This window comes from Thunnus maccoyii, chromosome 23 (assembly GCF_910596095.1).
Source record: "Thunnus maccoyii chromosome 23, fThuMac1.1, whole genome shotgun sequence".
Taxonomy (NCBI): Eukaryota; Metazoa; Chordata; class Actinopteri; order Scombriformes; family Scombridae; genus Thunnus; species Thunnus maccoyii.
This window is the reverse complement of record NC_056555.1, coordinates 15,759,938-15,775,714: the sequence shown is the minus strand read 5'-3', so window position 1 is coordinate 15,775,714 and position 15,777 is coordinate 15,759,938. Positions and strand designations below refer to the sequence as shown.

The window sequence follows — 15,777 nt, the reverse complement described above, 5'->3', positions numbered from 1 at the left end:
GCAAAATGAGGCCACAGGACAGTCAGCACTAAAGAGTTATGAAAAACTGTCGAGTCAACTTTCTGTAAGACATAGAGGTACAGCAGCGACCATTATAACTAAAGCACGCAAATTTCTGTTTGCATCTTTTCACTCTACCTCCGATACTGTGTTCCTCTGCAGTCTGAGCTTTTGTTGTTAATTATCAGTACTACATTGAAACGGAATTAGAGTTCGTTATGTTTAAAAATCCAAAGGAGCTAAAAAAAATTTTTTATTCTACAATAGTTTGTATACCAGTCTATAGTTGAATATTAATTTACTTATCCATCTGTATTCACACATTTAATAAAATACATTAATAAATAAAGCTTCCTGAAGAGCAGAGGAGGAAGAGGAGGAGGAGACACTGACGGCCAAGATCATCTGAAAGTATTTATAGAAGTGGACCAGGACAGGGCTTCCACGTGGGACACTGTGGCTACAACAGTGTCAGGATAAAGAGAGGAGGAGAGATGATGGAAGCAGAATAAAGGGAAAAAAGAGAGGATATGATAGAGAAGGAAGGCAACGGGAGGGGTAAATAGTGCACACTGTTAGCAAAAATTGGTGGATAAAGTAATTGCAGAGAGGGAGATATTTCAGTTTCTGCTTGGGTTGGTTGGAGCTATGGGCTAGAGTTGTGTTTCTGTAGCATAATCGACAGGAAAGACTACTCAGGAATGTAATACACAAAGAAGTCAAGTTTAATTGTATAGCACATACAGTACAATGGCTCAAAGGGCTTTATGGGCCCACATCAGCAGAAATGCCCAACATGGCCAAAGCTCTCCAAGAATACAAAACATCCCCAAAAAAACTTAACACAAAGGAAAATGAACTCCACTCATGGGGTATGATAGGTTAAATACTGATGTAATAATCCTATATAACAAGTCCAATAAAAATAAGTCAAAGACAAAGGTTCATATCTCCATTCAAAGACACACAGGCATTTTCACCTCAGTTGACCTAACTGCACTCAGCATCTTGCATCTCACACACAAACTGTAGTCTCACTCCCTGCAGCATTTAAAGTAAGCCAGGGAGTCACTTAGCACAGCCAATTTTAACCTGCACCATGATACATAACTCACGCCTGACACCAAGATAAACATCTGGGTCAAACTACAGGATATCCATCTTAACTGATCTCGGAGACAAACAAGACATACACTGATCACTTTTGACATCACACTACATACACACTCACACACACACAAGACCCTTCAGCATCTTGCACATGCTGTTCCTCATACTGGCCTGAAGCGCATGTGTGCACATGTCAATCCACCATACACGGCATCAATCATCATATGTGGTCTGGTAAGACTGTGGTTTAAGATTTTACATTTTTAAAAAGGTGGGTGCATGAGCTTAGAGACACAACTGAAAACAGTTAACAATGATTGACTGTTGGAACAAACAAACGCACAACCGAATGAACAAATGAAAGAACCCATTTACATGTCGTTTCCAAATCCAGCAATACGCCTCCAAAAAAGACAACAAGCTATCAACCGTTGCATTTAATAATGCTGTGGGTTTGTACCACATTCCCCTGTTCCACCAATGCTGCTCTCCCCTTCTCCTCTATAGAGCTCAGGCTCAGAGACGGGCGGGGAGGCCCCGTGGAGAAGATGTAACATTTTAATCTGTGATCTCGGGTGAGCCTTGCGCCTGATGAAATACTGCCTTTCCCCTGAGCTCAAACACATAAACATCTTTCCTGCTCACATATGCAGTAGTTCCTCACCCTATCCAATAAACTTCACCACTCCCTGTCTTTCTGCCATTCTCCAAATCAAATACAAAAATAGTGTTATAAACATTTAGTTATATAATTATATAAGGAGCACACACAAGGTAACCTGGAGTAAATTTCATCCCTTCACCTTGTGAAAGAAACACCAGTAAGATACTTTCCCCCCCTCATACATTAGTCCTCTTCTAACCATTGTATGTACCACTCCTCATCCCCAAGCAGCCACTGCCTGTTTTGTCTTAGGCCCGATCCCAATGTCCGCACTCACGACCTCTCAGACTTTGAGGCGTGTTCCCATTAAGTCTGCGAGGGCTTAGTGTTGTCCCACTGTCAAATCATAGTCGACACTTTGAGCCCTTTATGCAGACTTTCTGTAAGTCCGCATTTCTGCAGTCTTTGCCTGAGGGAATTACCCACAGTTCATAGCATTGTGACGTTAAATATGGGGTTACCAGGGGAAGCCCTGAAGCATTAAAAAAAAAAAAAGAAGAAGAAGAAAAGAGAAGTTCACATGGAAGTATAAACACATAGCCCGCTGGAGATTCATAGCCAGAACTATGTGTAGTTGTTTGTCCTATGATGGCATGATGAGGATTTCCAAATATGCTTTCATCAGATCTGATGCAACATTACTATTTTGAATAAAAATAAAATAAAAAGATGGTGTCGTCAAGGGAACATGATCTGTCGCAAAGTGCTGTCACATTCCTATTTATACCATTTTGAGTCCTTGCAGCCTCTCGCACTCAAGCACTTACCAGGTAACTTCAATTATGTCTGTGAGGGTTCAGGGTTTAGGCCTTCAGGGGGACATTAGGATTGGGCTTTAGCATCTACTTCCCCCCTGCATCCAGTCGTTATGCTAGGCTAAAACAAGCTAACCTTCTCCTGGTTGTCACACAGACAGATATGAAAGTCATATCAATCTTCTCATCTACCTCCTGGCGAGAAAGCAAATAAGCACATTTCCCAAAATGTCAAACAATTCCTTTTACTGTCATAAAGAGTAGTTATAAGAGATAAGTCATAATTGCAGCCATTAAGACACACTACAAACAATGCTCTTACAGTAAGTACCATGCATATATACAAGTAGCACATACAGTATCTTATAAGCGAGGAGTGATCTTTATTTTAGTTGTAATTCTTCTCACAGGCCAAAATTAATTGGATGAATTGATATGCATTCATTGTTCACAAGTAGTTTCTTTTCTAATATATATTTTTATACTTTTTAATTGAATGTGTTTTCAGTTGACCTAGCATATAGCGAGAACAGGACTGAGTTGACCTCTCCTCCTCTACTAACCAAGCCAGGATAATGAGCTTCATGTTGTAGAGATGGTTCTGGAGGGAGTTATGTGAAGATGTGCGGCAGTGACATCTCCGCAATTTATACAAACATACATCATGTCGCAAATCCCTATACTAATAACATGCATATTGATTAGCCTCCGACTTTGTGCTCATAACCTGCCAGACGCTTAGTGCTCTCGCTTGTGGCATGTCTGCAGGTATAAATTGATACTTGCAGGATACAATCAGCTCAGAATGAATGCCATTAGTGTCTATCTTCTTAATGTCACCCAGTTACTAATTCTTACTTTTTGACATGCTGTTGACAGGACATAATTAGCACTACGACAGGCGAATAAACAAAGACCTAAAAGCGGGGGAGATGTGTACAGTAACTGTGCACATTTGTGGGGTTTTTTTCCTGCTCTGATCATCATACTGATTTCCTCCATCACCCACATTACTATCATTCTATTTAAAATTCTTTGACATCGTATTTATCTTTGCGGTCCTTCCCTGTATGTGACTGCCAGGTAACAGGTTCCCTTTCACTTCCTGTTTCCCCTCAATACGTACTGGTCAGTCCGAGCAAAAAGTTCAGCAGTGTGTGCAAGATGCAGGAGGCCGAGACAGAGATAAGAGAGAGGTGACTGGAGGTACAGCAGGCAGTAAACGGGAGACAGAAGAAGAATTCATGCTGTGAGGGGAAATCCTAGGATTGTTTGACTACCTCTCTCTTTTATCCTCCCGATCCATCCCTCCGTCTCACCATCATCTCTCTATCACTCTCTTATGCAAGGCCTCATTACTCCAGATGAGGCTTAGGGCAATGCAACGCCCGTTCCTCTACAGCGTATATCATTGCCTGGGAATTTTTTCAACACTGTATTTGTAACATTTTATTGGTAAGAATAAAGAACAAAGACTATATATTTATGAGGAATGTTTTGAATTTTAGAATGTCTTTTATTGTTATGGTCCAAGTCTGAGACCACTTTCCCAATTCAAGTGAATGGTTGGATAATGCAACCCAAATAATATGGTGTCTGTATAAGGCTTTCTTGCAGACCCAATACTCTAAAACACACATCTAATGCCACCTTAACTAAACAGCAACATGCTGTATAACGGAAAACATTCACATTTGATCATGTCTTGGGGACAGGCAACTGCATTTGTTATTTATTAAAGATAAATATTAGTTGTAGGACAGACGTGAGCATATTTCTGAGATTTCTGAAAACTTCTTCCCTTCCAGCAGCAGCACACAGTGGCTACGATGGATGATTGATTTGTCTGTAGGCTGATGAATTTCATAACCTATGTTTAGATTCAAGATTACAGGTTATAAATGTAGTAATTTGAACATTAATAAAGCATTATTAACTTGTTTTTTTTTTCTTACCAGTTATTCAATTATGTTGCAGACCTTAAAATGTACCTCAAGCATCAAAACCCCCAAGTTCCTAATAAATGTGTGAATCTCAATGAGATGTAGCTCTGCAGTCACACTCAAGGACACCAATACGTAGAGGTCATGGAGCCCAATAACATGTTTTATTTGCAGAATCTTCTGACTGACTTCGTACTATGCAAAAAAAAAAAAAACTTTTTTTGCACATATTGACATATTTTGAGGGAACAAGTCTACAAATTTTCTGCTCCACTTCTCCACCATCTTTCCATCTCCTGCACTCACACTGCACACACCGCGGGAGTGTTACAGCACACAGGTTTGCACACACACACACACACAAATATACACTCACTCAGATATCAAAAAAAAGAAAGAAAGAAAAAAAAATCAGACAAATGGCACTAAGCTACACACTGTGTGATGGCTAATGCTTCTTGCTGAGACTGTAAATCTTTGTGTCCGAGTGATGGGTGTTTCATCTATTTGACAGACTGCTGCTCAACATACCTTTCTGAGCAACTTTCAAAGTACACGTCACCTGCTGTGGCCTCCATCTGAAACTCTGTGAAAAGCTATTGAAGCTAGTAAACTTTTACAGCCTTTTCACTGCTTGGTCTCCCTTTGCTTCAACAGGCCTTTATACCCACGTACTTCACATCAATTGTACTTTTTTTTTTTTTGTCTTCTCTTTACCGCAAGCCCCTCCTCTTCATCCCTTCCGCGTCCTCTCTGCCTCCACAACTCTTACTTCACCTCCTACTCCTCCTCCTTTCATCATCCTTCTATCATCCTTCCTATCATCATCCTTCCTCTTTCAGAAACTCCTTTACCCGTTATCAAGCTTGCATACAGAAGTGACACTGCGCAGGCCAGCGAGTGAGAGGAGAAGAAAGGGAAAGGTGATGTGGGAGGAGGCGAAAGGGAACTTCCCTTCAACTCCTGAAGCACACCTCCGGCCCTCTTTGAAGCGAGGGCTTCTCTTGGTAGCCTTTGTTTCCTCACACCTCCGTTTTTCTTAAAACAGTCTTTGTCCATCAAGGAAAACTCTGTTAAGGGAGGGAGACTGTGCGCTAGGAAGATACTGAGGCTTTGAGGTGCCTCACTGGAGAAACAGGCTCTGGATAAAGTATGGCTAAAACAAGGGAGAAAAACGCTGCTGGCTAAGCAGGCTGGTAATTTAGATTCAAAGATGTCTGCGCTGTGTTTTTTTTTGGTATTATAATTTTGACTTGTTGGCGTTACATCACTAAGTGCCGCAGGATCATTTCATTTGCAGCACTACTGTAAACAGTTTGTTCTTCAATGGCCTCCCACGACATTTTGAAAGAATAAGAATTTTGCCATGATGAATACAGTCTGAAGAAAAAAAGCTAATGAAACAGATGATTTATGCAAGACTTGTTTTAACAGCAGCATCCTTTGTTCTTGTGTGAACGTAGTCAATATTTACTCAGAGCAACTTACAATCACTGAACATGAGGGAGGCTCCGCGTATAGAAAATATCCTTTAACCTTTAATACAAAATGAACGGAGCAGTTATAATTATAAGCAACGGTGATGATACTTGACCTTGTAAAAGCATTAAGAATATACTTAAAGCCAACTCTTCTGCTGCATTGGGTAAGTGTGGGTATATACAATGTGTTTAAGTACACTTTCCAAAATCTCTTTCAATTTAACTATAAAAAATATCAACTTTAAAATACTATGCGTATTTCAAACATACATAACCAAGATCTGCTCTCAACATGCCTCATTATCTGTCACTGATGCAATGTCTGCAATGGTTTAAAAAGGGTCCAAAGCAATTCTGCTGTTTCATACACAGATAAACACAGGAGGTTTGGTGCAGGCCGAGTCACCCTGCATGTCATTTCGAACACAGCCCCATGGTGCAGATGGGTGAATAAAGCATGGAAAGATAACTTTGACAGGATAAAGAAAGTGAAAGGAGATAGGGAGTGTTTAGAGATTGGAGGTAGGGAGATAATAAGAGGCCTTTTTGTGCCTAAGGGCTTCATTTCATGTATGGTTGGTGGTTTAACATCAGTTATCGCACAAAGGAAACTATGCAGACAACATAGATGCACAGAAACACTGGCAGTGACCCACCAGACATATTTTATCTCCCAACATCCTGATCTCTGAAAGACAAAAACTGGATGAAAGGAAAAAAAAAAGGGGGGGGGTGGCCACGAGATAACCAAAAACACACACACGGAGGCACACACACACAAGAGAAGACTTAAGTGATGCAGAGGAGTCTAATTGGAATAGAAGTTAAAAATAAACAAAATAGGAAAGGGGATCGTTTGTATTAATCAGAGCTAATCCAGCCTAATATGTATATTATAGACAATACGTGTCGTCTCATTTCCAGCAGATGAATCTTTTCTTCTGGGGACGACCTTAATCAAATCTGCTCAGGGGCTATCAGCTCTAATGTGCTTCTTACAATTTGCTAATAACCTTTGATTTAATAAAATCATTCCAAAACTAGGCTGACTATGTAAACATCATCTCACACACGTTTGACATCTTCTTGAAGACAGAGTAACGTGGTTGCGTGTGTTCAGGCTAATCAGTCCTATTAAAGTATAATGTCAAAAGCACACTAGAGCTTTAAAAAAAAAAGGAACTTATATGGTCCTATGTGCAGATTGCTTATTGGCTAAGGTCATGTCAATACATCTTGTAGCAGGCAGTGGACAAAAAAAAAAATGTAATTACGAAAAGCATCAGTGGATAGCGAAGACAATCAGAAGCAAATTGCAAGATTAATTAACGCATCGACGATGCAGCCATGCATAATTAAACTGAATCTGGACGTCTGTCAGAAATATATGCGTTTGTCCTATTGGAAATGGAGAGAAACTGTAAGCCTGGCAAACCTCTGACTGAAATTGAGACTGATAGAAATGAATTTTTATTGCAACAATAACAAAGAGTATCATCAGTTGTGGAAAGGATAAGCATTCGAGCCATTCCCATGATCTAGGAGGATGTGCAAATCATTGTTGGCTGCCAAAGATACAGTCTCAGTGTTTTTATTACCAACGAAAACTGTCAAGACAGTCGAGGAGCTGAAATACAGTCAACGACTGGAAATGCTATCAAATAGTCTGTATTTCATCCCATCTGCATCTTACCACAAACTTCATACCGTTGTTTTCCCCACAGGGTATAAAAGACTGAAGAAATGGACACATTTCTATTCAATTCATTACTTGCCATCTGTGCCCTCCATACTGCCTGACAGGTAGGAGAGGCTAACTAATTCAGGAAGGATGGATGCACTGAGGGTTGTTAAAGGTCAAATGGAACAACTTTGCATTTGGTGCACCGACTCTCACTAAGTGGATACATTTACATAATATGATTGTCAGATATTTTGAGGTATAGAGGAATAGAAACAGGTTGGTTAGAAATCTGACAATACCCGCCCAACAACTTGAGTTTAAACCTCCATTTACCTGGACACAGTGGCCTGTTTCTGATTAGGAAAAACAGGAAAACGGTAAAACAGAAAAAAAATCAGAGTAGAAGTCTATTTAAAGGTTGGCAAAGAGCCAGAGGGAAGAAGGTGAGGTCAAAGGGGATACATGCTTCATGCCAACCCTGGTGTTGTGAAAGAGGCTGGGCTGCACACACCCAGCCACACCCTTTGCCCTCTCAGGGTTGGCTGCTGAGAGGTGGAGGTAGGGGGCTAGACTCTGCGCTGGCAGGAGTCACAACATGGCACATACAATATGCGCTCGATCCAATACACATACAAACATAAGGCCCCTCTCTGTTAGTAAAAGGATAAGTCAACGAGCTTTCGCATGGCAGCATCAAACCAAGCCAGTGAGTGACTTGGTTAGAGGACACTGAAGGGCGTGAACTTTACATCGGGAAAAGAAAGGGCTCTACCCACCGGCAAGGAGGAATGTGATGAGGCAGGTTTCTTTGGGCATGTACAGCTTGAGGCGGGAGCCGCTGAAGACGTATTCTACCACAGCTTCTGACCGGCCAGCCCTCTGCAGGAAGGGCAAGAACTGCTTGGCTTTCTGTGTCTCCTGTTGGACAAAAGACAGAGTGATATAGTTTTATTATACAGCAGGAAGATTGATTCTCAAGCAGAATCTACTGACATGCTGTTTGTCAACATTTGCTAACAGGAGATTTTATGATAACTAATACATTAAAAAAATATCAAAATTGTGGGCTCTGGGGGTGGGAAAGGCTTTGTCTTCATTTTTGTCTTCTGTCTATGAATAGTATTTCAAGCTAATACCCTCGAAAAATGTGACAAAATCAACCTGATGCAGTGTCTTCAAAAAACTAGGTTTATTGATGACAGAATCTGCAGGATTTTTTCCAGACAATCTTGGCCTGGTATAATGAAGTCCACTCCGCTTCTCAGTGACACGTCTGGAACCTCATGCAATCAGAAATAATTCTCTCCTTCCCTGCCTCCATCTCTGTCTGCAAGGGTGAGTCACTAGCTTATTGGTGTGCCCGGGCCAAAATTACAAGCAGAGCTAAATCATGTGTATTCAAGCAGGGCTGGTGATGCAGTAGCAGTGGAAGATTCATAAACGATAAAAAAATAATATGTGCCTACTCCAGGCATGAGCATGTAGGCACAACAGACCAGTGAGTCATGGACCAGTGTACTGTGTTTGTAGCAGAGTGGCCACGGGAGTAGGAGCAAAGGCTTGGAGGGAAGGACGGAGTTCAAATAAGGAAAGTCAGAACTAACGAGCGCGTTCTCTATTTTCTACTGTAAGTGGATGTGAGAGTTCAGGCTTGTACAACACCAAGGAACACGGACAGGAGATGATTTGATATTTCTTTCCTCTTTTTTGGTAAACAAAACACATCGTGCGGTAACAAAAAAAAAGATGGACTTAAGACATCGTTCATCACACGTCACCGGTGGAAATCAAATACATGACGTTGTGAGTAAAGGGTATGTGCCTTAGCCATAAGATGCACCTCCTGAACTCCGCCCACTGAAGTCTAAAATAGTCCCTTGAGTGGGAGACAGCAGAACCAAACATTCTCTCGTTCACACAAACACATTTACAGCACCTGCAGTGTGTGGGCTGTGCAGTCAAACTTGGTTCAGAAAAAAGGAAGAGACATGAGAGATGGAGAGGACCTCATTATGCAACCTTTAGAGGTATGAGGTGAGTCAAGTGCTTTATCCACTCTCCTCCCACCATCTCTGTTCATCTCCTACACTATACGTTTATAAACCTATCTCTGCTCTATTTGTGACTGCTTCCCACTCAATGTACATAATCCCTTTCAGCAAACCTTTACCACCAAGCTAAAGGATGCTGACGTATAGAAATGTGTATTTACATGTATGTGTGTGTGTGTGGGTGCACCTGTGCACGTGTACAGCAGTGTGTGGGTGTGTATTACAGAGGAGAAAAAAAAAAAAAGGAAAAGAAAAAGAGGGAAGGGAGGGGAGGATGTGTAGAGAGGGGGGGCAATGTTGCTATTTTGGTCCTTTTATTAGAATGCTCATTACATTAACCTAGCCAAACAACTGGTGCGTGCGCGTACACACACGCCTACCGGCACAAACTGGCAACGTTCCTGGACTGTGCTGCAAATCCTGTGTGTGTCCTGTTGCGAACTGACAGAAATGTTAAGAGAAGGGAGGAGTTGCAGCTGCGTATGTTGGCACTGACCTGAACCACTGCCGGGGTGAGGCTAATACGGGTGACTTTAAAGGGACTTCGCAGTGCTGATGTGCATGTCACGCACAAACACATGACGAGGTACAATCATGTTAATATGTTAAGACCACCGCAGCATGTTCGCTGGGTTACTGGGACAGATTTTTTAATGAGTGAGACTTTTGACATCTCCTGTAGGAAGCAGGGTGGGGCTTATATTGCTTCATTGTGCCGTTATTAAAGTAAATTAATTATTGAGCACCTCTTCCTGCAACTACTCCCGAGTCATCGCTGCACATAGAAGATGGTCGGTTCAGCCTGTTAATTTGGGTGAGGGTTTATAAGTGTAAGATGTACTAAAACCCTTGATGAAATAGTACGGCGCTGCACAGTCAGCACAACAATTCCCTGTCATAATTATTTTATAGGGTCCGGTGATTTATGTGTCCTGCTGACACAATAAGACGACAAGACGGAGGTTACGATGATGACAATGTGGAACAGCATAACATCTGAAAGCAGTTATGCAGAACAATGTCGGTCTTATTAGCCAGACTCTAAAGTAATGCTTCTGTTAAAAGAGCTTTAACAACCCTGCTGCATGCCTCTGTAAAAAACGCAAGGTGACGATACATTAAACTGCAACTTAAAGAGCTTGTACATAATGACAGAATCTGGTGGACCGCTCTGACTTTTAAAAGTCTAATACAGAGGGAGAGAGCCTGATTAGTTTAACCAAATGTCTCTCTAGAGCCTACAAGTACTACAAGAGAGCTCATGTGTGAGAGACAATGAGGTGCTAATGTTTCTAAAGTTCAATTTGGAGTCGTTAAGAGCAGACCATCTAGTGGCTTATCAAAATGTAAAAGAGATGGCTACTAGTCGACAAGCACATAGATACATAAAGGCTCTCAAATGATTTGGAACAAAGAATGTTATAGCTGTTGCACATTTCTTTGTGATTTGATAGCATTTTCAGTTGTGGGATGATTTTTTATGTTTTTGTTGACAACACACATTTCACACACGTCTTGTGCAGCCATTCAGTATGTCAACTACAACACTGCAGCATATAGTGAGTTAATAAAGACTGTACTTGGGTATGGAAGTATACTGTGACATCCTACAGTCATGTAGGACTACATGTCCCTGTGTTATGAGGGTAAAGCTTTAGAGATAGACAATTTGAAGGAATGCAATCAGGGATAGAAAAAAAATTGTGGAAAAAGGAAATGGACCTCCAGAAATAAATAGGAGTTTTGTCTCAATCGAAAATGTAACTAAAACATGAAGAAAAAACAAAACCCAACCAAAAACATACTAACATGCCTGACTTTCAGGGAATTACAGATTGAAGGAGAGAGTGAACATGGGGTGAACTGAGGACAGATCACAGGGATCAAAACAAATGCTTGAAATGAATGTGTACCAGACGCCATGTACTTGTTACTCTGAGACTTTATGGGTTCCCTGCGCTAATGTTCATTTGGTGAGCACTCCCAATCAGGCTTCATTAGCCAAATGATGCCTCTCAATCAAGCCCCTGAGCACACGTAAACAAGCTAGGACCAAGCACCACTGATGGTTTTATTAAAAGGGAAATTTTGCCACTTTTTTGTGGATGTCCCATCAATGCTGATGATAAATGTAGTCAATTGAAGCAATAAATTCATAAGTGCCTGCTATATTGACTGAAAAAGCGGAGTTTTCCTGCTCGTGCAGCTTTGCTGGCGATGTCTACACGTACCAGGATGCATTGTGCGCAAGCTTCTGACACCCAACCCCCAAACCCACTCTGGCTCAAATAAATATGGTGAAGAGAACAAGGAAGTTTTGTTTTTGGGCGGCATCTAGAGCACACCCTCTGGCTACCCAGAGGCAGAGACTAGAAATCCGAGCTGAAATAGCCTGTAGTTCTTCCTTGAATAACGGCGCCGGTGCCGGAAGAACAACAGATTTTGCAGCTGCGCCCCAGAGACACAGAGAACATCGCCAACAACTGCAGGCGTTTTTCACACTATATCCCTAATTCGGATAGCCAGAGGTAAGAAAAATCAACGCAACGGTCCTTTAATGGTGCCAATTATTTTAAGATGAGAAAAACTGGCTGTGCAGATCAGGGGGTGGGTTGGTGAATGGAGGATTACAGATTGTCTTCCGAGAATCACTGTGTGTAATACGCTTTTGGGCATTGAGGTCCTGATGTGTCTTTGAGTTGTCATGAGAGTTGTGTGTAAATGTCCACAGTTAAAAATAAATGATATCAGTACATATTGACAGATGCTTATCCTGTTACATGCTTTCATTACTTCGTGTAAGATAACCTGTGCGTACATGCACAAAGAAATACCTACCCCAGAGATATCAGCCACTCTGTGGATAGGAACCTCCTTCTTGCTGTGCAGCCCTTTCCCGTTCTTGATAGCCCTGCAGTCAAGCCAAACCACAAAACACATGCATCTTACAAACATGGGTCAAGCACCATCATAATGCATCCAGAAAGCATAAGGCTGGAGGCTTAACAGACCTGGAGAAATGGGAGCTCATTAAGTAATCACTGTAGAGAGAGCCATTGTGGCTTGTGAAGTAGGATGTAAATTCATACCAGTTTCTCTTCCCTGAACTGCCATTGTGGCTCTACTGGAAGTGCTAGAGGGAAGATTTTTTTTTTTTCTCCCCCTAGATAATCTATAGGCTTGAGATGGAAAGTGGAAATGGTGGTGGAGAAATTATAATGGAAGAGAAATTATTGTAAGTATGGATGAGGAGAAATGGAGAGACAAGAGTTGCTTCTTTCGAGCCTGATGGGGGGGTTTAACGATGATGACTGGTGCTGGTGACTGCCGCTTTAAAAAGCCTCAAGGGCTGAATGAGATGAAGATGACCACTGTGGTTGAGACAGTGGAGGGAATCACGCCACCTCTGGGTCACTGGTATGCAGACCGTTGCCTCCGAGATAAAGCGTGTACATTTACGAAAGCATGTATGTATATGCGTTTAATAACCAGGAGGAGGTTCCTTAATGGCTGCGGGCCATTGGCCTTGTGCAGTGAGAACTAAAAATAAAACCACGGCTATAGACAGAAACCTCTCATCAACTCTAATAAGACCCCACCAGGGACAGAGAGAGAGAGAAAAAGAGAGTGCAAGAAAGAGAGAAGGGGGAGAGAGAGAGAGAGAGAGAGAAATGGGAGAAGAGGAGACACAGAAGAGCAAGGCCAAAGAAGGACAAAATTGAAAACAGCTAAGGTGGAGAAATAAGGACAAAATGTGCAAAGGAAGAAGGAAAAGCAGGAGGAGGGAGAGAGCAGAAAAAGAGGGCAGATGGGCAGTGACACTGCATGAGAGAGAAAAGGAGAGAAAGAGTTAGTCCTATAAAAAGAGACTGTGGCTGCATCTGCTCTACCTATAGCCAGCAGATCTTAATCTATGGCAGAGTAATAAAGCTCGTACTAAATCTCTCCACTGCACCTCCATATAATTATATTCATAGGGCTCGTGTAAAGAAAGTCTCTGATTTAACGTCCAGTGTTTGGGTGGGTGTATGTGCGTCCAGGCATGTATGTGGAAAAAAAAGGGGGGCACTACATGTATGAGTGAATATGTGAGATCGATGAAATTTTTCCTGGAGAAAATGTAGCAACAGCTGTGATGGGCTGTGACTTACGACGGTGGCACAGCTAAAATAAAAATTCTAAAAATAACAACAAGTGAATTGCTTCACCTGTGCTACGTTTGATATAACAGCAAACGTAAAAGCAATCTAGAAAAAAAAAAAAAAAGCCTCAAGGTCATATTCAATTCTCTTCAACATCCCGAGAGCAAAATTTGTCAAGGTCATGCACAACTCCTGGATGGCAGAGCGGGAATGTGTGTCTGTGTGAAGGGGTTGTGTGTGTGAGAGAGATTACGGTAGTGTGTGCACATGCGTGTGGTTTGTGAGTGTGTGTGTGTGCGTGAACATGCGTTTGAGAGACTAATAGTGCCAAGTGTGTAGCTGTGTAGGTTTATGTAAAAGGAAGATGGAAGTGTGAAAGCAATTTGTGTGAAGGAGCGCGTGTTCCTCACCGTGCCTCTGCGGCAAGCAGCTCGTCGTAGTGGGAGGAGCGCTGGTCGTCGTCCTGTCTGTATCTGATGACCGTGGCGAGGCCTTTACTGACCAGAGCCTCCGCTATGTTACTGGGGAGAGAAAGAGAGAGATTACTTTAATAAAAATAGTAACACGTGAAAGCCCTTGGCTTCATACTGAATTTACAATGAGGTAGCTCAACGAAAAGAAAATAAGCACATAACGAATGCCAAAGGTGGCTTTGCTAAGGGACAAAGGTCACTTAAATGTTGACATTGCACACTTGACAAACCGCTTCCTCGCTATGCTACTTATGTACAGAGGACAGGATGAAGGCCAGAAAGAGGAGAGTATTGTTGTACTTAATGCAGCACTTAGTGGCTAGCCCTTGGACATCAGTGTTCTAGTTTAAGTGTGGGAGAAAAAAAATGAAGGGACAGGAAGAGCAGTCATGTCCTGCTATTCTTTAGAAATGAGCTTGTGTCATCTGGTGCATTTGTCTGTCCCCATGTTGCAGTTGTGTAACTGACAACAATGCAGCTGTCATTAATAAAATGTTTTCATCGACCTTTTTACACTCACACCAAAAGCTGACGATAAAAACAGCAAAATAAGAAAAGACAGAGAGAGCAGACTGCTAAGTCATTTGTTTTATATTATCTAAACTGAAAAAAAAAATAGTGTTACAATCAGGACTATTTATGTTACAAACCTCCTTACCAGTCAGCTCTATGCTAAGTATAGCATGGTTTTGTAATTATAAGCAAAGCTTCAAAGTCTCAAGTAGAGCCATTTAATCCAAAACATGTACTACTGAGCCTCTTACCGCAAGGAGGGGATACTCCATAAGACAAGGTCATACAAGGTTGAAACCCCTACCACACTGACTGCCTTACCCCCCTGACCCCTGCACTCATGGGTGGACATGCCAACTGTTATCCATGGGGCAGAACGGTTGGTGTAGTCAGCTAATGCCGAGTTGTAATTGGCTAGTCATGAGGTCGGGTCCTGACCTCAGTGTATGCACGCTACTGGATACTAAACTGTTGGTTTGATGATGAAGGTGGATCCATGTTGCCATGTGTGCATGTGACTGAGCTCTATTTTTATGAACCAAGGCATAAAGCACAGACAGATACGGACGAGTGGAAAAACAGAATACGCTTTCAACTGCTTTTTGGGTGAAAACGGACACCTGAAGGTTAATTTCAAGTCATGTGGCATTAAAGCTCCTCTATCTGGTTTTGATTCAATTTGAACCTCTGAGTAGCTTAATAACGTTTATATCTGTGGTACTGTATAAAATACATGTTTCAAACAGATAATCTTCAAAACAGTGTTTGAAGATAGAAAATAATTGCTTGCACTGAGACGACCCTTCTCATGAAAATTAAAATACAAAAGAAGCACTTTCAGGTTACTTTGTGATTCCTGATGATTACAAGTTCTAAGCGTTTACAAATGATTGTTCTGGGTTGTTTTACTTCAGATGAACTTCACTTTTAAAGTTTTGTGCTGAGAGACGGTCTGTAATAA

General features: G+C 41.7%; 1 protein-coding gene across 2 annotated transcripts in view; it reads right to left on the bottom strand.

Annotated features, from left to right (window-relative positions):
* The window catches only part of snd1 (staphylococcal nuclease and tudor domain containing 1), a 179,868-nt gene that overhangs the window by 121,554 nt on the left and 42,537 nt on the right, over positions 1-15,777 (bottom strand). For both annotated transcript variants that reach the window (XM_042404023.1, XM_042404022.1), the window contains exons 14-16: positions 14,241-14,351; positions 12,527-12,599; positions 8,414-8,555 (exon numbers count right to left, since the gene is read on the bottom strand). In XM_042404023.1, the coding sequence (XP_042259957.1) occupies positions 8,414-8,555; positions 12,527-12,599; positions 14,241-14,351 (326 nt within the window). The remainder of the gene's footprint in view (positions 1-8,413; positions 8,556-12,526; positions 12,600-14,240; positions 14,352-15,777) is intronic.